The sequence below is a fragment of the Hemitrygon akajei genome, chromosome 14 (assembly GCF_048418815.1).
Source record: "Hemitrygon akajei chromosome 14, sHemAka1.3, whole genome shotgun sequence".
Taxonomy (NCBI): Eukaryota; Metazoa; Chordata; class Chondrichthyes; order Myliobatiformes; family Dasyatidae; genus Hemitrygon; species Hemitrygon akajei.
In genome coordinates this window covers 35,563,074-35,587,733 of record NC_133137.1, presented here as the reverse complement: position 1 = coordinate 35,587,733, position 24,660 = coordinate 35,563,074, and the positions used below count along the sequence as shown (strand labels likewise).

Sequence of the window (24,660 nt, the reverse complement as noted above, 5' to 3'; positions counted from 1 at the left end):
TGACATGGACTATGACCAAAGAAAAAATGTCTCGAAGTTGCTTAGCACTTTAGTGCAAGGGTGTTTATTAGGTGCGTCAAACCTACAAACGTTAGTGAAAAGAAAGCTGCCGATATTTACAGAAAGATATCTATCAGAAAACACAATAATAGCTCCATACTTTGTCCGGTGTGAACTCCGGGCAGCCCTGATCTCTCTCACTGAGGGTGATGAATTGCCAACAAAGTTAACATAAGACTACACATGAATTAGAATACAGTGCACCTCACAATGTAGTTGCAGTCATATTACAAAATAAACAGGAATATCTACCTAAAAAAAAATGAAATACTCCACCGTATATGATGGGAAAGGCACCATTAGCCAATTGGAACACCAGCTCAGTGTAAGACCCATTGTAGAAACATGTGGGGGAAGACATTGAAATGCATATACTCAGTGGCAGGAACACACTGAGATGGACTTTATCTGATAGTGAGTCGGAGGCCAGACTTAAACTCCCGCACAGTCAAATTCTATCTCATGATATTCCTCTTACTTTCAGATATATCTGATTTATTGTACCTACGACACAGTCTCAGGGTTACAGTGGTTTGTAGTAGTCAGCTGGTCTTACTGGAGCAGCTGTATGAAAATACATTAATCCTAACACCTAATTTATAGGGCCATGAGTTAGATCATAAGATGATAAAACATAGGAGCGGAATTAAGCTATACAGCCCATCGAGTCTGCTCCAACATTCGATCATGTCTTGATTTATTTTTCTTCTCAATCCCATTCTCCTGCCTTCTCCCAATGCCCTTAGTAATCAGGAACCTGTGAACCTCCACTTTAAATGCACCCAGTGACTTTGCCTCCACAGCTACCTGTGACAATGAATTCCACAGTTCACTACCTTCTGGTGAACGAACTTCCTCCGCATCTCTATTCAAAAGGGAAGTCCTTCTATCCTGAGGCTGGATTCCCTGAACTGGCCTCCAATAACCACATATCTACAAGATGTACCTTGGAAAAGAATCTTTAACAAAAATACAATTCATTATATATTTTCATGCATAGCTACTGACATGGTACACAAGTGACCATACACAAAAACATGTAGAAAATCATTTTTCTCATAAACCATTGATTCTAGGAATGGTGACAGGGAAGTGCACCAGGAGATATATTTAACCAGAAGAACTCTCAGATTTGTCGATGATCCCCAAGTCACTCTGAATAATAACCTGAGTAGTTGAAGGACTTGACACCAGATCTGTTTATGTTTCAAACACATAGTCAAACAAGCTGCGTACAAAAACTCTGCGCAACACCCGAAACCCAGTGTGGAATGAACGGCTAACGTACCACGGGATCACCGAGGATGATATGCAGAGGAAAACACTCAGGTAAGAAATATGGATACAGCTGTAACTTTGAGGAAAGACCTGCTCCTGCATTCAACCCACAAATTTGGAGAATTCACTATTCATGATGTTGGTTTGTAGATGGCCCAGATAGAATATGAGGTGCTCTTCCTCAACAAACTCTGAACTGTGGCTCAGTTAGTAGATCTAACGTCTCATTCCAGAAACATAAGGTGATGCTCCAATACAGAGGGAGTCCTGTACCGTCAGAGTTGCCAAGATTGAGAGGATGACATAAAACAGGCCTGTCAGCATTTTTAAGGCAGATGTTTACAAAAAATGTCCTAAGGTGAGAGGGTTATTCCTGCACTCCTGGTCAGTATTTACTCCTCAACCAAAATCACTTAAACAGGTAGAAAGAAATCACCATTACATTGTTATTTAGGGAAATTTGCCGTAAAGAAATTGGCTGTCACAGCCCTTTCAATAATAACTGAGATTACAAAAAAGGGCTTAATTGCCTGTGAAGTACTTTGACAGGTTCTGAAAGGGGAATGAAAGTTGCTTTGTAAATAGTTTTTTTTATGAGACCTCCTGGATGATGTAACATTATTATGTTCTTTGTACAATTTTTATAGGGCATATCACATTGACAGGTATATACTGTTGCTATATTCTTCATTCAATTGAATTTAAACATCACCCCCATAAAGTAAAGTGGCCAAGGAGTGCACGTTTCTGATCTTCTGTTGCTGTAGCCCATCCACTTTTTTTTTATTGAGTTTTCAAATGATTACAGAAGGGGGAAAAAAGTCATCAACCCTTCCCCCCTCCCCTTAACCCCTCCCCCCTAACATATCCCTATAGAAAGAAAGGGAAAAAAAGAGAAGAAAAAGAAGAAAGAAAGAATGCCTGGATATCGGAAGATCCCCACATGCTCCATGGAGTTCATAATAGCTTTAGTATATATATTTATTTCTTTCCCCAAATAACCAGTAATTTTATCTTCGGAGCACCTATATATTTAATCCTATCTTTTGTAAATAAGGGCGCCAAATTTTCAGAAATGTTTCATATTTATCTCAAATTATAAGTAATTTTTTCAAGTGGAATACAGCTGAAGATTTCGTTCTTCCAACGATCTATACTTAAGTATGAATCTGATTTCCGAGTAACTGCAATAGCCTTTTTGGCTACTGCCAATGCAATTTTTATGAATTCTTTCTGATATTTATTCAATTTGGGTTTCAGTTTTATCCCTTCAATATCGCCTAGTAAAAATAATATTGGGTTATGTGGAAGTTGTGTTCCAATAATTTGTTCCAGTAAAACTCTTAAATTTGTCCAAAAAGGTTGAATTTTAAAACAAGACCAAGTAGAATGTAAAAAAGTACCAGTTTCTTGATTACATCGGAAGCATTGATCAGATAAATTTGGGTTTAATTTATTTATTTTTTGTGGTGTAATATATAATTGATGTAAAAAATTATATTGCACTAATCTTAACCGGACATTTGTTGTATTTGTCATACTGTCAAGACGTAGTCTTGACCAACTTGTTTCTTCAATTTTAATATTCAAGTCAGTTTCCCATTTTTGTCTTGACTTATGAATTCCTTGTTTAATTGCCTGTTTTTGATTCAAACTATACATACAAGAAATAAATTTTTTAATTTTTCCTTTTTGAATTAATTAAAGTTTCTATTTCATTAGGTTTCGGCAATAACACTGTTTGACCCAGTTTATCTCTTAAATAAGCCCTTAATTGGAAATAACAAAAAAGAGTGTTGTTTGATATTTTGTATTTATTCTTTAATTGATCAAATGACATTAATATACCTCCTTCAAAACAGTCTCCTATATATCTAATCCCTTTTTGAAACCAGTTGTATAAAAGTTGGTTATCTATTGTAAAAGGAATAAGTTTATTTTGAATTAAAGGTCCCTTTGCTAATAAAGATTTCCTTATCTCATCGTCAACATTTATTTTATTCCATACATCAATCAAATGTTTTAATATAGGAGATTCTTTCTTTTCCTGTATCCATTTAGATTCCCACTTATATATAAAATCTTCTGGTATATTTTCTCCTATTTTATTTAGTTCTATTCTAATCCATGCCGGCTTATCTTCATCAAAAAAAGATGCAATAAATCTAAGTTGATATGCTTTATAATAATTCTTAAAGTTTGGAAGTTGTAACCCTCCTAGATCAAATTTCCATGTCAATTTTTCCAACAATATTCTTGACATCTTACCTTTCCAAAGGAACTTCCTCACACATTTATTTAACTCTTGAAAAAACTTCTGGGGTAGTTGTGTTGGTAGTGTTTGGAATAAATATTGTAATCTAGGGAATACATTCATTTTTACAGCATTTACTCTGCCTATTAATGTTATTGGTAACATCATCCATTTATCAAGATCTTCTTGAATTTTTTTCAATAATGGTAAATAATTTAATTTATATAAATTCTTTATATCATTATCAACTCTTATACCTAAATATTTTATACCATTTATCGGCCATCTAAAGTTATTAATCGACATTGACTATAATCTCCTTTAGTAAGAGTTAGAATTTCACTTTTATCCCAATTTATTTTGTAGCCTGATATTTTCCCATATTCTTCCAATCTAGAAGATAATTTACATAGTGAATACAATGGGTTTGTTAAATAAAGCAGAACATCATCAGCAAATAAGTTAATCTTGTATTCCTCCTGGTTAACTCTGAAACCCTTAATATCTGGGTCCGTTCTAATTAATTCAGCTAATGGTTCTATCGCCAACACAAATAAAGCAGGTGATAATGGACAACCTTGTCTAGTTGACCTTGTTAACTGAAATGATGTTGAAATTTGACCATTTGTCACTACTTTAGCTTTGGGATTTGTATTTAAGATTTTAATCCATTTTATAAAGGATACTCCTAATCCATATTTTTCCAATACCTTAAATAAAAAATCCCATTCCAATCTATCAAATGCTTCTTCTGCATCTAAAGCAACTGCCACACTCATTTCCTCCCTCTTTTGTGCCAAATGAATTATGCTAAGTAACCGGGTTACATTACCTGCCGATTGTCTATTTTTGATAAATCCTGTTTGATCTATATGTATTAATTTTGGTAAGTATTTAGATAATCTACTAGATAAAATTTTTGCTATTATTTTATAATCGGTGTTTAACAAAGAAATAGGTCTATATGATGTTGGCTTTAAAAGATCTCTATCTTTTTTTGGCAATACTATTAAAATAGCTGTCGAAAAAGATTCTGGAAGTTTACGCGTTCTTTCCGCTTGGTGTATTAACTCCATAAAAGGAGGAATTAGTAAATCTTTAAACTTTTTGTAAAATTCGGGCGGAAAACCATCTTCTCCTGGGGATTTATTACTCTGAAGTGATCCTAGAGCTTCTTCGACCTCTTTTAATGTAAAAGGCAAATCTAATCCCTTCTGTTCTTCCGAATTCAATTTTGTAAGAGTTATTTGTGATAAAAACCTTTCTATTTTGACATTATCATTTTGTGATTCTGATTGATACAGCTCAGAATAAAAATTCTTAAAAGTTTCATTAATTTCTAAAGGTTTATAAGTAATTTTATTTACACTTGTTCTAATTGCATTTATCGTTTTGGAAGTCTGGTCTGTTTTTAACTGCCAAGCAAGAATCTTGTGTGATCTTTCACCTAGTTCGTAATATCTCTGTCTAGTTCTCATAATTGCCTTTTCTGTTCGATATGTCTGAAGTGTATTATATTGTAACTTCTTGTTAACAAGTTGTTTTCGTTTTTCTTCTGTCATATATCTTTGAGATTCTTTTTCTAATTTTGTAATCTCTTTTTCCAATTGATCTATTTCTACCATATATTCCTTCTTAATTTTAGAAGTGTAACTTATTATCTGGCCTCTCAAATATGCCTTCATTGCTTCCCACAATATAAATTTATCATCAACTGAATGTGAATTTGTATCTAAAAAAACCTGAATCTGCTTTTTCATAAAATCACAAAAATCTTGACATTTTAATAATATTGAATTAAATCTCCATCCGTAAATCGATTCCTCTTTATCTATCATTATCATTGTCATTATCAAGGGGGAATGATCTGACAATATTCTTGCTTTATACTCCATATTTTTCACTCTGTCTTGAATATTCATTGATAATAGGAAAAAATCTATCCTTGAATAAGTTTTGTGTCTATTTGAATAAAATGAATAATCTCTTTCTTTTGGATTAATTCTTCTCCATATATCAATCAACTTTAAATCTTTCATCAATGATAAAGTTAATTTTGATACTTTTGATTTTGTAACAACCTTTGTTGATCTATCTAAAACTGGGTCTAGACAAAAGTTAAAATCTCCACCTATTAATATTTTGTCATGTGCGTCAGCCAAATTCAAAAAGGCCTCTTGTATAAATTTTACATCATTTTCATTTGGTGCATAAATATTCATAAGAGTCCATAGTTCTGAAAAAATTTGACAATGTATATCTCCCTGCCGAATCAATTAATACATTTTGTATTTTAATTGGTAAAGTTTTATTAACCAAAATTGCAACTCCCCTCGCCTTTGAATTAAGTGAAGCTGCAATAACATTTCCGACCCAATCTCTTTTTAATTTCTGATGTTCTATCTCTGTTAAGTGTGTTTCTTGTAAAAAAGCTGTATCTATTTTCATTTTCTTAATGTATGTTAAAATTCTTTTTCTTTTCACCGGTCCATGAAGCCCATTAACATTAAAACTTAAAAAATTCGGTAAATTAGTCATTATTTTTAATAGGGTTACTCCAATTTATAATAATACCTAATCTTTCAACTTTCGTAGTACCTTGGGGAATCTTTTTAAAATTCTTCATGTTGCTATGTGTCTCCCCCCCCAATCATCCAGGCAAAGAAAGAAAGATAGAAGAAAAATAGATTATAAAGAAAAAAGTAACAAAATACCCCCCTACTAATGTTGTGGATAAAAAACACAACAATACCCCCCTCCATTGTACGGGTCTTGGCAATCGCCATGATTACACACGTGAATCCCATAGTAATTGATCCGAAGTTTCCCCAGCTCCCCTGTAACATAAAAAAGTATATATACAAGAAGAAGAAAAAATATCACTACTCTCAATTAATATTTCTCAAATTTTTACCTTTCTCCCCGTATCATATAATTAAGAATATATTTAAATATTCTTCTGTCCTTAAATGTCCATCAATTCCATTCACTGTCCCTGTCTTCATCTTTAATCCGTTTCACTTTTAAATCTTTGGCTATGGTTAGCGAATATTTGGGAATTTTTGTACAAACTCTTCGGCATCCCGATAATCAGTAAAAAATCTTCTTTTTCCATCATCCAAAAAAATTATCAGTGTTGCCAGGTGACGCATTATAAACTTATAACCCTTTTCCCATAAAAAATTTTTCGCTGGGTTAAATTCCTTCTTTCTCTTCAAAAGGCCATAACTTATATCAGGATAGAAAAGAACTGTTTTCCCTTCTATCATCAATGGCCCGTTTCTCTTTCTGGCACGTTGGGCAGCCGCCTTCAGGATCTTTTCTTTATCTTGATATCTTAAGTATTTGATCAAGATTGATCATGGGTTTTGATCAACTTGAGGTCTTGATCTTAAGGCTCTGTGAGCCCTTTCAATTTCAATTAACTGAGTTCCTTCTTCCATTTCCAAATTTTCCGGGATCCATTTTTGAAAAAAATTTATTGGATCCTCTCCCTCTATACCTTCTTTAAGTCCAACAATCTTAATATTATTTCGTCTGCTAAAATTTTCAAGCACATCCACTTTTTCCAACAACTGTTTTCTTTCTGATGTCCAGGCAGAAATATTGTCTTCCATTTTATTCATTCTTTCAATGACATCTCCCGTTGTTTCTTCCAAGTCTTTAATTTTCTTAACCATTTTGTCCTGTTTTTTCATCATTTTGTCAAACATAATCTTCATATTTTTAATATCTTTTTAAATTACTTTTAATGCTTTTAATTCATGCATTAGTTGCACCAAAGTTTTTCCTATGTCTCCAGAAAAACTTTTACCTTCATCTTCGTCTGATTTATCCAGAGAATCTGAATCTACCTCAGATTCACTTTCACTTCCAGTTCCAATCGTAGCTGGGATTTGTAGTTCAGGTTGCTCGTGTTTGCGCATGCCCCTTCCTTCACGCATGAGCAATTCTTGTTGCTCTTTTTCTTTGGAGACGGTTGATGTTGCCGCGGTTTCCTGTTCTGTATCGCTGGAGGTAAAATGCATTTGAGCCCGCGGCTCTTTCATAGCGGCAGGCCTTGATTCTTTTCCGACTTGTGTATTCTTCAAGGTAGTAGTTTTCTTCTGCTTCTGCTTATGAGACATATTTTTGAACAATCTTGAGTAGTTTATAAGTAACTTTTAGGAAGTATTTACTAACTTTTCTTCACTTAAACATTAAATTACTGGTTTTTTACGGGAGAGCTGGATTTCTGCGTCTCGATCCTACGTCATCACGTGACGTCCTCCCCGCCCATCCACTTTAAGGTTTGGCATGTTGTGCATTCAGAGATGCTCCTCTGCACACCACTGTTATAATGTATGGCTATTTGAGTTACTGTCACCTTCCTGTCAGCTTGAACCAGTCTGGCCATTCTCCTCCGACATCTCTCAATAACAAGAATTTTTGCCCACAGCAGTTCTGCTCGTGGATGTTTTTTTTGTTTTTTGCACATCTCTCTGTAAGCTTTAGAGACTGTTGTGAGTGAAAATCCCAGGAGATCAGCAGTTTCTGAGATACTCAAACCACCCCGTCTGAAACCAATATTCATTCCACAGTCGATGTCACCTAGATCACATTTCTTCCTCATTTTGATGTTTGGTTTGAACAACAACTGAACCTCTTGACCATGTCTGCATGCTTTTCTGCATCGAGTTGCTGCCACATGATTGGCTGATTAGGTATTTGCATAAACGAGCAGATGTACCTAATAAAGTGGCCACTGAGAGTAAGGCACATTGTAGGATAAATATTGGCCGGGACACTGGAGATAACTTTCTCAACCATGGGATGTTTTACCTTAAAATGAGAGAGGGTAGACTGGGCAGACAATTTCATCCATGAAATAGGTTCAAAAGTTCGTTTATTATCAAAGTATACAACTCTGGAATTCTTTTTCTCCAGATAACCATGAAACCAAGTAAGAAAAGATTAGCAGCACAATCATCAACACTCCTCTCCACACAAAAATGCAACAGGCACATCAACTCCCCAATCCCCCTCCCCCGCACACAAAGAAACAAGAAAGATCGGGTGAAAAACACAGAATATGAAAAAGTAAAAAACTGAAAAAGAAGTCTATAGTCCAAGTCCATATCAAAATGCAGGAAAGCCGGGTAACACTCTCTGGCACAGCAGCAGGCTTTTCCCTCTCTGGCAGCAGAGTGATCCCACCGGTGATCAAAAGGCAGTCTGCCCTCTCCGATAGCAGAGTGATCCCACCGGTGATCAAAAGGCAGTCTCCCCTTTCCGATAGCAGAGTGATCCCACCGGTGATCAAAGGGAGTCACCCCTTTCCGATAGCAGAGTGATCCCACCTGTAATCAAAAGGCAGTCTCCCCTCTCCGATAGCAGAGTGATCCCACTGGTAATCAAAAGGCAGTCTCCCCTCTCCGATAGCAGAGTGATCCCACCTGTAATCAAAAGGCAGTCTCCCCTCTCCGATAGCAGAGAGATCCCACCGGTGATCAAAAGGCAGTCTCCCCTCTCCGATAGCAGAGTGATCCCACCGGTGATCAAAAGGCAGTCTCCCCTCTCCGTAGCAGAGCGATCCCACCAGCAATCAAAATGCAATCTTCCCTCTCCGTAGCAGAGCGATCCCACCGGTAATCAAAAGGTAGTCTCCCCTCTCCGATAGCAGAGAAATCCCACCAGCAATCAAAAGGCAGTCTCCCCTCTCTGATAGCAGAGTGATCCCACCAGTGATCAAAAGGCAGTCTCCCCCTCTCCGTAGCAGAGTGATCCCACCAGTGATCAAAAGGCAGTCTCCCCCTCTCCGTAGCAGAGTGATCCCACCGGTGATCAAAAGGCAGGCAGGCAGCACTCACCTTGTGCATTCACCTAGATGTTTCAATCTCCCTTGTTACTTTAATCAGTGAAATCGAGTCAAACATTGGCTTGCACCCTGTCACGCAGTCTTCTTCCACAAGATTTGCGCACATTGCCTCTGCTCCCAGAATCCTCTCGGAGACTTGAGTGCTAAAATATCCAGACCATCTCCAAACTGCAAGTCACAGGCTCCAATGGTTTCAGAAAAGCATTCAAGGCGAAAAGCAAAGACATAAAAGAAGTGAAATATATGATTTCGTGATCTATCCAGAAGATGTCGACTAAAGGAGCGTTGTACGCAGGCGTCATCTTGACTGGAAGATAACGTGCTTGAGCAATGCCACTGCCCTGCAGGACTAAACTAGCGTGTCAATCAGCAGTTTTTAGCTGTAGTCTCTGGTGCAGGACTGATCCAGTAATCTTACGTTTAGCATTCCAGCTGCCTGAATTCTTTCAATTCCTTTGATTCTGACATCTCATGCACCCCTGAATTTAATTTAATTGTTCTACCACTGGTAGCTATATCCCCAGCTATGCAATGAAATTCCCTTCGTAGACAATTCTTCCTCCCTATCTCTCTTCCTCTTAAATCAGTGATTCCCAAAGGGGACAGTAATGAGTCTTAAGGGGGCATTATGGGAAATAGAAGTCTTGGAGATGTTCAAGATTCTTGGGGGGGCTAAGCAGCACCCTAACTTGAGGCATGAGATCTGACTGACAGTTAGGTCAAATAAAAGGATGAGGCACTGGAACACAGGAAAGACCATCGCTCCGCAGGCAGTGAGCACATGTTGTTACAACACATCTGAAACTTGGCAATCTCAACCGACCTTATCAACCAAACAGACATTACTGGGATGCATAAATTAGCAACCAGGGTGCCCAACAGTTCACAAACGAGAAAATCTGGCAGATGCTGGAAATCTGAGCAGCACACACAAAATGCTGGAGGAACTCAGCAGGCCAGGCAGCGTCTATGGAAAAGAGTGAACAGCCGAGACCCTTCAGCAGGACTGGAGAAAAAAAGATGAGGAGTCAGAGTTAGAAGGTGAGGGGAGGGGAGGGAGAAACACAAGCAGATAGGTGAAACCCTGGGGGGGGGCGAGGTGTGAAGTAAAGAACTAGAATGTTGATTGGTGAAAGAGATACAAGGCTGAAAAACGGGGAATCTAATAGGAAAGGACAGATGACCACAGAAGAAAGTAAAAGGGAGAGGAGCACCAAAGGGAGGCGATGGGCAGGCAAGGAGATAAGATGAGAGAGGGAAAAGGAGATGGGGAATAGGGAAAGGGGGGCATTACTGGAAGTTTGAGAAATCGATGTTCATGCCATCAGGTTGGAGGCTACCCAGATGGAATATAAGGTGTTGCTTCTCCAACCTGAGTGTGGCCTCATTGTGACAGTAGAGAGGCCATGGATGGACATATGGGAATGGGAAGTGGAACTAAAATGGGTGGCCACTGGGAGATGCCGCTGTTTCTGGTGGATGGAGTGTGGGTGCTCGGCTGTATTTTATTCCATAGATTATGTCTGGGCTGCTGAGTAACTCCAACATTTTGTGTGTGTTGCCCAACAGTTCCCCTTGACTTTTAGCACAGAATGAGTTCATGGAATGTAACAGCTGGTAAGTCGAGTACATCCTCTCAACTTTCTCTACGGATCTATGGAAAACAGGTCGCGCAACAACACAGTGCTGGCCGGAACTAAACAGTGAAATTAGAGCCAATCAGTGAACCTGCAGACCCCAAGGATTCCTCTTGAGGTGTTCAAAGTGACCTTGGCTTCATATGTGCAGTCAAGAACAGTCTTTGGGGATTATGAGACTTTACATGCTCGGTCAATCATGCTAACTGAAATAGTATAAAGGTAGCTTGTCAAACACCAGCTCTGTCCTGACTAACATTCAGATTCCAATCTGAATCCTTGTCAACATAATTTTCACTGTTGTGATTGTCTTCATCTTCACCTTGCTGTTCCTTTACATGCCATTATCATTGTTCCATCCATGTCAATGCTGCTATCGCCAATGTGCATTCCCAGTTTGTGTTAATTTTTAATTTTAATTTAGCCCCATTAATGACGGATAAGTACATATGGTGCGATTTCTGTGAGTCTGAAGGTGGTGACACCTGGAATTCTAATCCTGCTAAGAAACAGAAACTATAGAAAGTGCACCAATATAATTTTACATACCTGGAGTATGATATTATTCCATTCCCGTCAGATCAGTGATGACCCATGTGTCTTATTTGTAATGCTGTATTGTCTAATGAAGCCATGAAACCATCAAGATTGCAGGAACACTTCTGTAAAAGACTCCCTGAAAAGGCTACTTATGGTATTACTCAGTTCCAGAAGATGAAAGAAGCGTTTGAACACTCGAATCAATTGCCAAGAAAGCTAAAAATTATCTTGATAGTGGTCTCATTGCTTCTTATAACATTTCCAAAATGATTGCAAAGTGTGGAAAATCTCATACAATTGATAACACCTGCTGTATCAGAAGTGCTCACCATGTTCTCAAAATGGATACCAGTATTTTAAAATCAATTCCTCTGAGTAATAACACAACAATTATGCCAAGATAATGCTTGCTTCTTCACACTGAAGTGTGTTGGCTGTGAAAAGGCTGCTGCTTAAAGCGTTTCTTTGATCTGTTTGACACTGGTTGAATTTTTACTCAAAGTTGACAAGAGCTTGGGGAACAAGATTGAAGTTATACGTGGAGATGTGGCATACCTAGCCGATATGTATGACAAAATTAACATTCTAAATATGAAACTGCAGAGTGAGGATTTCAGTTTAATCCAGGCAAAAGTGCAGTGTCCACTTCCATCAGAAAACTGGAAATATATAAGCAAAACATTGGGAGAAGAATGTTCTCACAATTTCTCTGCATGAAAGTATGGCACTCTCTTTCACAGATGGTGATTTGCAAGAGAACTGCTTATACCTGTAGTCACTGAAGAAAGATTTTCAGAATTGATTCAAGGATTTGATCGATCTGGAAATTCCAGACTGGGTAATTAACCCATTTCTTTGCAAGGTGGAAGAACAGGAAGGGAGCTTGCAAGAAGAAATAATCAAAATTCAGAATGATGAAGTAGCAAAAATGCTTTCCAAAAATGTTGGCTTTTGTGGTATGTGGCTAACTGTCATATGAAGTTTCCTGGTCTTTGGAGAAGAGCCAAACTGTTCTTCATTGCATTTCCATCCTCCTACCTTGTTGAAAAAGGTTTCAGTGCAGTGAACCACATACTCACAGAAACCAGAAACCACTTGGACATTGTTATGTGTGGGGTCTTAAAGTTTTCGCTGTGATGACTTGAACCAGATATTTCAACTCTTACTAAAAACCATCAACCTCAAGGATCACATTGATATCGAAGCTGCTGTACAGCACACAGGTGCTTTGTAAGCTAGGTTTAAAAACAAAAATTTAAAACAGGATAACTTTTCTCATGTTAGCATATGGTAGACATGTTTACACTATGGGGATGCTGGAAAGTATATTGTGCCTAACGGGGGCATTGACAAGGATGAAGATGCTTTAGTGGGGCATTGACAAGTTTGAAAGTGCTTTGGGGGCGTTGGGCTAAAAAAGTTTGTGAAAGACTACTTTAAACAAACATTTGGTCAGGCGCAGGAATATATTCTTGTCAAATTTTGTTTCTTGATGCTGTTGCCAAGTATTTCAGAACATTTTACTGCATTGAAGACCGCGCATAAGTTCAAATTGTTTGATCTATTCAACCTGAATTGATATTTTTTCCCCCAATACAGGATCTCTGTCCTGGATGAAGATAAATTTGGTCATAATGAATTCATTGGAGAGACCAGGGTTTCTCTAAAGAAACTCAAACCTAACCAAGTAAAGAACTTCAACATCTGTCTGGAGAGAGTCGTACCGGTAAGGGTTTCCTTGTGATTACTCTTCAGGGCTTATTCAGGATTACAGCTGGAGTCCAAAATCAGCTTCAGGCAGCTTTGATGGTGAGCACACCTCTCCAGAATATGCTGGATGTGGCACAATTAAGAACTAAGCGGGTGCAGTAACTAAGCAGCAGAGTAAGGGTGCTGATAGTGTAGGTAATGTGTAGCTTATTCTTTTGCTCGCGGATTCAGAGGATGCCAGGACATTTCAGGGCAGGAAGGCCAATCCCCATTCCATAACTGTTTCATTTGGAGAAAGGGTGGGACGGCCTGATATTTAGACTGTAACAAGAGGCATGTTAGGAATACCTTTTATGTAGATTTGAACTGACAATTAGAACCAGTGTAGAGTGACAAACACTGCTTATTTCATCACATCCTTCCACCCAGTCCGTCACCATGGTGCACTGCATCTGGAAGGCCAATAGTATCATTAACAATGCCAAACACTCTGGTCTTTCCCTTTTCTCTCATCTACTCTGTAAGAGAAGATGCAGTAGCTCGTCTGTACATACAACCAGACTCAAGAATAGCTTCTTCACCTATTGCCATCAGACTCCTGACCTAATCACCCCATTCCCAGTGGTGCCGCCAAGTTTTCAAACCCTTAATGCTCCTTCTTCCGTTATTGTCACCTTAGGACTTCTTTGAGCACTGCCTTGGTTTGCAGTACTCTACGTTACCCCGTTCCATTGTTTATTGCACCCTTGGCTGTATTTATTGGTGCATTTATTATCACTCTGTACTACTGTTTGCTCTAAATGCCAGAAGCATGACAGGCAGTAACTAACTAATTTATTATCACTCTGTATACTGCTTACTTCCTAAGCTGCCCCAGAGCAAGGAATTTCATTGCACCCTGGTGTATATGAAAGTGACAATAAACTAATCTGATTCCGACACTGATCCAGTTGCTAAGCTTCATCCTTAATATATTGTGAATATTCCCACAGGTAAAACGAGGTTCTACAGTTGGATCCACACGGGGAATGTCACTTTACGAGGATGAGGTAAACGTGGCTTCATTGCTTTTCTATACTGTGCTTTGTTCACACTTAGCAGTTTGGGTAGAGAGGAGGGCAGTTAACCCCCTCCCATTGGCAACCTTGTTAGCCTGGTACAATTTCCTATAGTTCCCCAAGTACCTTTGGCAGAGTTCACTTAGCACTTCATTGACGGCTAATCTTATAGAGGTGTTTAAAATCACGAGGGGCATAGATACAATGATTGCACACACCTTTTTCCAGGGTTGAGTATTCAAAAATCAGAGGGCATAGATTTATGGCAAGAGGGGAGAGGCTTAATATCCCAGGCCATGCTCTTTTCTCGGTGCTGCTATCAGACAGAAGGTACAAGAGCCTCAGGACTCGCGCCACCAGGTTCAAAGACAGCTACTACCCCACAACCATCAGGCTCTTGAATAAAAGGGGATAACTACACTCACTTGCCCCATCACTGTGATGTTCTCACAACCAATGATCTCACTTTCAGGACTCTTTACCTTATGTTCTCATTATTTATTGTTATTTATTTATATTTGCATTTGCACAGTTTGTTGATTTCTGCACTCTAGCTGATCTTTCATTGATCCTGTTATGGTTGCTATTCTGAACATGCCCAGCGGAAAATGAATCTCAGGGTTGTGTATGGTGACAAATACGTACACAGATAATAAAAATTACTTTAAACTTTGAAGATTTCAATAGGTACATTTAATGTCAGAGAAATGTATACAATATACATCCTGAAATACTTTTTCTTTGCAAACATCCACGGAAACAGAGGAGTGCCCCAAAGAATGACTGACAGTTAAATGTTAGAACCCCAAAACCCCCCAGGTCCCCCCTCCCACACATAAGCTGCAGCAAAGTGACAACACCCCCTCCCACCAGCAGAAAAAGCATCTGCACCCTCCAACGAGCACTCAAACGTGCAGCAAAACATCAGTAAAGACACAAACTTGCAGAACCCCAAAGACTACTCGTTCACCTGGTATTCGACATACCACAGGCTCTCGCTCTCTCACTAATAAGGGAAAAAGATGTATCCCCATTTCATAGTGAGAGGGAGACATAACAAACAACTCACCGATTTAGGGTGTTAAAAGTCTGTTGCATCGCTTTTTCCGAACTCGTGCCCAAAGCACGCAGCGAGCAGCTAACTCGCTGCTTTCAATCTTCTGTGTACTCCCGGGACACATCAGGCAGCGGCACCAACCTCAAATCTGCTCACCTCCAGAGCCACGAAAATCCGGCACACTCGTCTTCTAGGCCGCATCCTTGGTATATCGAAAACCGGCCGGTCATGAGGCCCCGAGAGTGGGTCCCATTCCCACAAAGAACCAAAGTCAGCATGTAATTCCAGGTCAGAGTCTTCAAAACAACTCTGAAAAGGAAAATAAAAGAGATATTAAAAATAGAAATAGAGCTGTTTCTGAAAATGCAAGCAAAGGTATCACTGTTAGGCACCATCATCTTAAGCTCCACCCTCCGTAACGGACGGAGATATTTCATCCAGAGAGTGATAGTTTATATGTGAAATGAGCTGCCAGAGGAAATTGTTAAGGCAGATACTTCAACAATATTTGAGACACTTGGACAGGTATATGGATAGGAAAAATTTAGAGGGATATGGGGCAAACACGGTAAATGGGACTAGCATGCTCAGCATGGGCCAGGTGAGCCAAAGGGCCTGTTTCTGTGCTGCATGACTGTATGACTCTACCTTTCCCCTCTATGTATCTGTGGTACAATTTTCCAGCAAAGTTCCCATAGCACAGTTCCTCAGTACGGAATCCATATGAGGGATACCAAGTTCATTTTCTATGATACAGTCTCTCAATGTACTCTGGAGTTAAACTGACTCTTCCAGTGCAGCATACAGTCGGATTGTGTCCTCTGTTTGGGAACACTACTCCCCAGTAAGAAAATGCAGTCTGTAAGTTGGTTTGTTCTAAATAAAATGGGAAGCTAAACCAGGCCAGGATGTGCATTGGCCTTTATCAATCGTGGGATTGAGTTTAGGAGCCGAGAGGTAATGTTACAGTTATATAGGACCCTGGTCAGACCCCACTTGGAGTACTGTGCTCAGTTCTGGTCACCTCACTACAGGAAGGATGTGGAAACTATAGAAAGGGTACAGTGGAGATTTACAAGGATGTTGCCTGGACTGGGAAGCATGCCTTATGAGAATAGGTTGAGTGAACTTGGCCTTTTCTCCCTGGAGCGACGGAGGGTGAGAGGTGATCTGATAAAGGTGTATAAGATGATGAGAGGTAACCCAAGGTAATTTCTAAAGTAAGTACATGTTCGGCACAACTTTGTGGGCCGAAAGGCCTGTATTGTGCTGTAGGTTTTCTATGTTTCTATGTGCAGTGAATAGCAGGCTCCTGTTCAATGCTGTGGAACATGAGACCTCGGGGTACAAGTACATAGTTCCCAGAATGCGGCAATACCAGTAGACAGAGAGTTGAGAAAGATGTATGCTGTGCTTGCCTTCATTGGTCAAGGCTTTGGGTATACGTATAGGGATGTCAGGTTATAATTAACTGCAATGTGTGCAGTTCTAGTCACCATGCTATAGGAAGGATGTGATTAACCTCAAGAGAGTGCTGAAGAAGTTCACAGGAACATTGCCTGAATTGGCGGGGTGGGAGTTGAGTTAAAAAGAGAGTTTGGATAGTTTGAGGTTATTTGCCCTGGAGCACAGGATGATGGGTAACGTTATAGAGGTTTATAGAATTATGAAGGACATAAACAGGGCAGATAATCAGTCTATTTCTAAGGGTAAGGAAGTCTTAACCAGGAAGGCATAGGTTTAAGAGGGAAAAACAAGTTACAGGCAGTCCCCGAGTTACAAACGTCCAACTTACGAACAACTCATACTTACGAACCGAGGAAGGAGAGCGCCGTCCGCCATTTTAAGTCAGACCGCGATGCCATCCACCATTTTAAGTCATTGCCGTTGACACTGTGTTGAGTGTTTAACTTTGTATTTGGCTTAAATTTTTCTTAGTAAGATACACCCTGACCCCACCCCCCTGGTGGCGCAGTGAGATCAGCACCAGGCTCGAGATCGATCCAGTGACAGACCACTCCCGTGCCGGGTTGATGTCAATCCAGTGACTCCCGTGCCATCCGTGCCGGGTTGATGTCGAGCTCGAAACTGGACCTCATAAAAAAAAACACTGCCACCTCCAGTTTAAATTCCCACGTGGAATATTGTGGAGGATCAAATACCCAAACCCAGCACAGCCCCCACTTGTCCCATTTAGCCTGTCTCAGTGTGGCGGAGTTCGGGACCCGCCGCCCGCAGTGTTTCTGTTCCATTGACAGGAAGTGATCGCGATTGAAAATAAAGTGGAAATACTAAAGCATTTGGAAAGAGGTGAAACGCCATCAGTCATTGGAAAAGCATTAGGCTACAGTCGGTCAACGATCGAACAATTTTAAAGGATAACGGATAAAGTGAAAATAGCGGAGCATGTGAAAGGCCCTGCCCCGATGAAAGCTGCAGTTATTACTAAGCAATGCAGTGGTTTAATTATTGAAACACATACGTTTCTTAAGTGCTTTATATGCATAGAAAGGTAAAATATGTACTATATACTAAGACAAACGTTTGACTAACTGACGCTAAATAATACCAGATGTACTTGTTCCGTACAAACCCGACTTAAGGGCAGACTCAGGAACGGAACTCGTACGTAACCCGGGGACTGCCTGTAAAGGGGTTCTAAGGGGCAAGGTTTTCTCAGGGGATTGTGTTTTCATAGAACAGTCTGCCAGAGGAAATCGTAGAGGTGTGTACAGTTATAATTTTTATAAGGCATTTGGACAAATGCATGGATAGGAAAGGTTTAGAGGGGTACTGGCCAAGCACAGCAATTGATATTAGTGTAGATACGGTTGGCACGGACAAGTGAGGCAAAGATCTCTATGAATCTAAAATATTCCATTTTTAAAATATTCATAGTTGGTCTGAGAGCACTTGTTATAAATAAATAATTGGACTAGTTTGACAGATTCTAATAGCAACCCACACTAACAGATTCTCTGCCCTCTTCCAGCAAGCTGAGCACTGTGGTGATATTGAGGAGCGGGGTCGAATCCTCATCTCACTCCTGTACAGCAGTCAGCAGGGAGGCCTGATTGTGGGAATTATACGCTGCGTTCATTTGGCTGCCATGGATGCCAATGGTTACTCTGACCCCTTCGTCAAAATGTACGTAAGCCTGTAGTTGATGCTGTTTGCTGCACCCTTCTTCACATCGCAGAGAATAGTTTATTTGTAAATGTCTGTTTATTTCCCTGTTCTGCTGACAAACAGCAGTCACAAGGATGTTGCCTGGATTAGGGAGCATGCCTTATGAGAATAGGTTGAGTGAACTTGGCCTTTTCTCCTTGGAGCGACGGAGGATGGCCTTGCTTCCTTTCAAAGCTTTACTCTGCTTTCTGTCAATCATGCACTGTCACAATCACCTCTGTTGGATGGTATAAACTCTGTAAAATAAATCCATTCCCTGATTCATTATGGTCTTTATGAATTACTTCCTCAATGTCTTTGTTTTCTTTTACTCACTCCCACTCCCTCTCCCTCTACCTCCTGCTGCCCGTCTCCCTCCCTCCTCTCTCCTCCACTTTCCCCTCCCCATCCCCATCCCTCCCTCCCTCTCCCCACTCACCCCTCTCTCTCTTCCCACTCTCCCCTCTCTCTCTTCCACTCTCCCTCTCCCCTGCTCTCATTCCCCACCAGTTTTTCTCTCTCTCAGGGAGATGATCCCCAACTCTTTTTACATTAGTGTCTACCTTTCCCCTGGGTGTTTCTCCAAGAGGAGACATGGTAAACATACCATTCTGCAATGATATCTCCATGATTTCTTTAATGACTACTAGTTAGAAGTCACCAGACCATGAGAAAACGGCATTGGCCTGCGGAGGGTATGTTTCACTTATTTCTCCTTGAAGTGACAGAGGCTGAGATGTTTTCATCACCTGGATCTAGGGCTATTGCTGTTAACTCAGAGACGTGGGTGAAGGTCTCCTGAGCTGGTTAGAATGATGCACCAGTGTGAAGGCTGAATTGGATGGTTGCTGTAAGAATTACAATGCCCTGTGTACCTTTTAATCCTTAGGAGCAGAGCGTTTGAATTGAATTGACTTTATTTCTTACATCCTCACGTACATGAAGAGTAAAAATCTTTATGTTATGCCGCCGTCTGAATGTGCAATCATAGTAATTTATATAAATAGAACAGTCAATGTAACATAGAAATACACTCAAGTCAGTGTGAGTTAATCAGTCTGATGGCCTGGTGGAAGAAGCTGTCCCGGAGCCTGTTGGACTGGCTTTTATGCTGCGGTACTGTTTCCCAGATAGTAGCAGCTGGAATAGATTGTGGTTGGGGTGACTCAGGTCCCCAGTGATCTACGGGCCCTTTTTACACACCCGCCCTTGTAAATGTCCTGAATCATGGGAAGTTCAAGTCAAGGATTTAACCTTTTGTAATGTCCTTTGTTGCTGAAAGATGAAAAATTAACAGGATTACTCTCTCCTCAACCCACCTCCACTGCAGAGTGTCCAGTATTGACAGATTCTCGCTCATATCTCAAACTGAAAAACAGTTGCCATCCAATCCAAAGATTCATTCGACCTGAGCTCCATGATCTGTCCACAGTCTGTAGCCTGGGACAAAAGGTGACTGCACCCTCAGTGTCCTCTAGTCAAGGTTCCCATTTCCATGGGAAACAAACACCTTTCTCCACATTCAGGGACAGCGGGCATTGGAATGGCCTAGGATGACAAGTTTGGGCAGCCTAGTGGTGCTGTTTGTAGATAGATAGATAGATAGATAGATAGATAGGTAGATACTTTATTCATCCCCATGGGGAAATTCAACTTTTTTCCAATGTCCCATACACTTGTTGTAGCAAAACTAATTACATACAATACTTAACTCAGTAAAAAAATACGATATGCATCTAAATCACTATCTCAAAAAGCATTAATAATAGCTTTTAAAAAGTTCTTAAGTCCTGGCGGTAGAATTGTAAAGCCTAATGGCATTGGGGAGTATTGACCTCTTCATCCTGTCTGAGGAGCATTGCATCGATAGTAACCTGTCGCTGAAACTGCTTCTCTGTCTCTGGATGGTGCTATGTAGAGGATGTTCAGAGTTATCCATAATTGACCGTAGCCTACTCAGCGCCCTTCGCTCAGCTACCGATGTTAAACTCTCCAGTACTTTGCCCACGACAGAGCCTGCCTTCCTTACCAGCTTATTAAGACGTGAGGCGTCCCTCTTCTTAATGCTTCCTCCCCAACACGCCACCACAAAGAAGAGGGCGCTCTCCACAACTGACCTATAGAACATCTTCAGCATCTCACTACAGACATTGAATGACACCAACCTTCTTAGGAAGTACAGTCGACTCTGTGCCTTCCTGCACAAGGCATCTGTGTTGGCAGTCCAGTCTAGCTTCTCGTCTAACTGTACTCCCAGATACTTGTAGGTCTTAACCTGCTCCACACATTCTCCATTAATGATCACTGGCTCCATATGAGGCCTAGACCTCCTAAAGTCCACCACCATCTCCTTGGTCTTGGTGATATTGAGACGCAGGTAGTTTGAGTTGCACCATATCACAAAGTCCTGTATCAGTTTCCTATACTCCTCCTCCTGTCCATTCCATACACACCCCACTATGGCCGTGTCATCAGCGAACTTCTGCACATGGCAGGACTCCGAGTTATATTGGAAGTCTGATGTGTACAGGGTGAACAGGACCGGAGAGAGTACAGTTCCCTGCGTGTCAGACCTACAGTCTCCCAACCGCACATACTGAGGTCTATCTGTCAAGTAGTCCACTATCCAATCCACCATGTGAGAGTCTACTCCCATCTCCGTTAGTTTGTGCCTTAAGATCTTGGGCTGGATGGTGTTAAAGGCACTAGAGAAGTCAAGGAATGTAATCCTCACAGCACAACTGACCCCCTCTAGGTGAGAGAGTGATTTGTGCAGCAAATACGTGATAGCATCCTCCACTCCCACCTTCTCCTTATACGCAAACTGAAGAGGATCCTGGGCGTGCCTGGTTTGTGGCCTCAGATTCTGTATTATCAGCCGCTCCATGGTCTTCATCACGTGCGACGTCAAGGCAACAGGTCTGAAGTCATTCAACTCCTTTGGTTGTGGTTTCTTCAGTACCGGGACAATACAGGATGTTTTCCACTGTCTGGATACTCTTCTCTGCTCCAGGCTCATGTTGAAGATGCGCTGTAGTGGTTCTCCCAGCTCAGTCGCACAGGCCCTCAGTAATCGTGGGGAAACTCCATCCAGTCCAGCCGCCTTGCTGGTACAGATCTTCCTCAGTTGACCTTCCACCTGTGCAGCCGTAATCCTGGGCGTGGGCAAGGTCTCCTGTGAGTGGCTATTTTCCTGAGAGGGAAGTAAGCCTGGTGTGGATTTCTGCGGTGAGGATGAGATTGAGCTGTCGAACCTGTTGAAGAAGTTGTTCAGCTGGTTCGCTTTCTCCACATCTCCACTTATGTTCGCCCCCCGCTTTGCACCGCATCCGGTGATAATCTTCATCCCATCCCACACCTCCTTCATGCTTTTTTTCTGCAGCTTTTGTTCTAGCTTCCTCCTATACTGCTCCTTTGCCCCCCTTATCTGTACTCTGAGTTCCTTCTGAACTCTTTTAAGCTCCAACCGATCACCATCTTTAAAGGCCCTCTTCTTCTGGTTTAGGAGGCCTTTGATGTGACTAGTGATCCAGGGCTTATTATAGAGCATCTACCTTTCAGCTCCAGTGATGCAGGTCCTTTCCGGAACTCGGTCCTGTCTGTGTTTATGCCCACATGGGTTTCTCAGGCTGCTCACAGAGACATCTGGTTGATAGCTTCATTGCCCTCCCCAGTATGCCAGCGTGTAGGTGAATGGGGAAGATTGATAAGACAGTGGAGAGCACCACAAAAGGGGATGATGCAAGATTAGTCCATGTAGACTCAGTAAGTCAAAGGTCCTCTTTTCTCTCTGACCCTCTGTGGAGGGACTAAGCAGTTAAGGTAGTTGGTTGGGGTGCACCCCAACACAAGTCAGCACCTTTAGGAGGTGAAAGAATGAAAAATAAATCCACTCATAGGCATTGAAATCCCAACAGAATGTGTAAAAGAGACATGGGTTAACGCTTGAAATTTCTCACAGTGGCTGAGATCAGGTAAATGCAGAACCAGAGTTTTCCCACATTCCCAAACAGCTGCTGTAGAGTGGCATTGCAGGGGGCACTTAGCTGATGGGCATTAAGTGGCAGCAGGAGACTCCAGAAACAAAGAAATTAATGAACTAACAATCTCTAATAAAATCTGCTTTGTACTGTATAGTCTTTAGAAAAAGGTTTATAAACAACTTCTTCATGTGAACTGTGAAGAAATGTTGGGCTCTCTGTTGTAAATAGCAAAAATTCTAGTGAAACAATAACTCTATTTTGCCTAGCAAGGGGTAAATTAAAATGAAGTGGAAGTGGCTGGATGAAGAAAGCATCACTTCATCCACCATCTTGATCTAATTGAACGGCAAAAGCAATGCTGAATGCCCCCTTCTGTTCCAGTGACAAGTGTGTTGGCTCTTCTGGGCAATTATTTAGAAGCTTGACAACAATATCTTTTGGCTTCTTTCAGCTGTCTCAAGCCTGACATGGGTAAAAAGGCCAAACAGAAAACACAGATCAAGAAAAAGACACTGAACCCTGAATTTAATGAGGTGAGATGCACAAATCTTACATAAACGTTCCGAGGAAATGAGATCTTTTAGTAATTCATTAAGAAAAAAAACTTAAAACTAATGGACGCAATTGACATATAATTTTTAAACAACTTATAGCACCTGGCATAGTCTTCCTAGAGTGCTGCCAAAAGGGTCAGATGAATGCTCAATACTTAACCCTGATTAATATTTCTTGTAAATAGTTATGGTATAAAGATGCCAAGTATTCATCTCCTAAGCAACACACACACACAAAATGCTGGAGGAACTCAGCAGGACAGGCAGCATCTATGGAAACCAATGTTTCAGTCCGAGATCCTTCTCCAGGACCATCTCCTAATATTGGTATTGGTTGATTATTGTCACATATCCAAGATACAGTGAAAGCTTGTTTTACATACTGTTTATACAGATGAAATCATTACAGTGCATTGAGTAAAATAAAGCAAAACAATAAAGTGTAAAAGCTACTGAAAGAGTGGCGTGTAGGTAAACAATAAAGTGCAAGATCTCAGCCGGGTAGATTGTGAGGCCAAGAGTACATTTTACCGTACTGGAGTCTGATAAGTGGCATAGAAGCAGTCCTCAACCCAAGTGGTACGTGCTTTCAGGCTTTTATATCTTCTGCCCGATGGGAGGGAGGAGAAGAGAGAATGTCTGGGGTTTGATGAGGCAGTGAGACGTATGAACAGGGTCCTTAGTGGGGAGGCTGGGTCCTGTGATGTGCTGAGCTGTGTCCACAACTCCCTATGCTTTCTGTGATGTATTCATAAAAATTGGTAAGTCAATGGGATATTTCTTTAGCTTTCTGAGGAAGTAGAGGTGTAGTGAATTTTTTTGGCTGTGACGTCATTGTGGTTGAACCAAGACAGGCTATTGGTGATGTTCTCACCTTGGAACTTGAAGTTGCCAACCTTCCAAATCTCTACACCATTGATATAGACTGGAACTTACACACCATCCCCATTTCTGAAGTCAATCACCAGCTCTTTTTGGTTTTGATAACATTCAGAAAAAAGGTTATTGTCATAACATCATGACACTAATCCCTCTGTCTTCTACTGTACTCCAATTCATAATTATTTCAAAGCTGAGTTCATCTGCCACAATATAGCACCAATACTAGGTAACCCTTACTATTGTTAAATGTCATTATCGGTTTAACAAAGCTATGTGGTGAGGCAGAAGTGTACTACCCCATTCAGCATTACCACAGCCAGGGCAGGAGGCCCATTACAGACCTGGAGATGGGACTTGTAAAGCAGAGGCCAGAACATAGGTACAAATGCTGCATCAGCACCAGTTGACTCCTTGTGCTGATTCTGGCTTCAAGCTGGTGTTGAGAGGGACAGCTGGACTGCAACCCACTGCAGTTGGAGACCCGACATGTTTAGTGATGGGAACAAGGGGTGAACAATTGCCATAGCCTTGGGAGAGGAAACTCAAGACAGCTTTATGGTGAGATGTAATGCTTGGGGATTCCTCAGCAGGCTAAAAGGAAGTGGAGTCCCCTTCCAGAATC

At 40.8% G+C, this 24,660-nt stretch overlaps 1 protein-coding gene across 11 annotated transcripts in view; it reads left to right on the top strand.

Annotated features, from left to right (window-relative positions):
* LOC140738485 (rabphilin-3A-like) overlaps positions 1 to 24,660 on the top strand; it is a 267,048-nt gene that overhangs the window by 222,078 nt on the left and 20,310 nt on the right. For all 11 annotated transcript variants that reach the window (XM_073065818.1, XM_073065822.1, XM_073065815.1 and 8 more), the window contains 5 exons: positions 1,280 to 1,389; positions 13,226 to 13,352; positions 14,329 to 14,385; positions 18,444 to 18,598; positions 23,054 to 23,135. In XM_073065818.1, the coding sequence (XP_072921919.1) occupies positions 1,280 to 1,389; positions 13,226 to 13,352; positions 14,329 to 14,385; positions 18,444 to 18,598; positions 23,054 to 23,135 (531 nt within the window). The remainder of the gene's footprint in view (positions 1 to 1,279; positions 1,390 to 13,225; positions 13,353 to 14,328; positions 14,386 to 18,443; positions 18,599 to 23,053; positions 23,136 to 24,660) is intronic.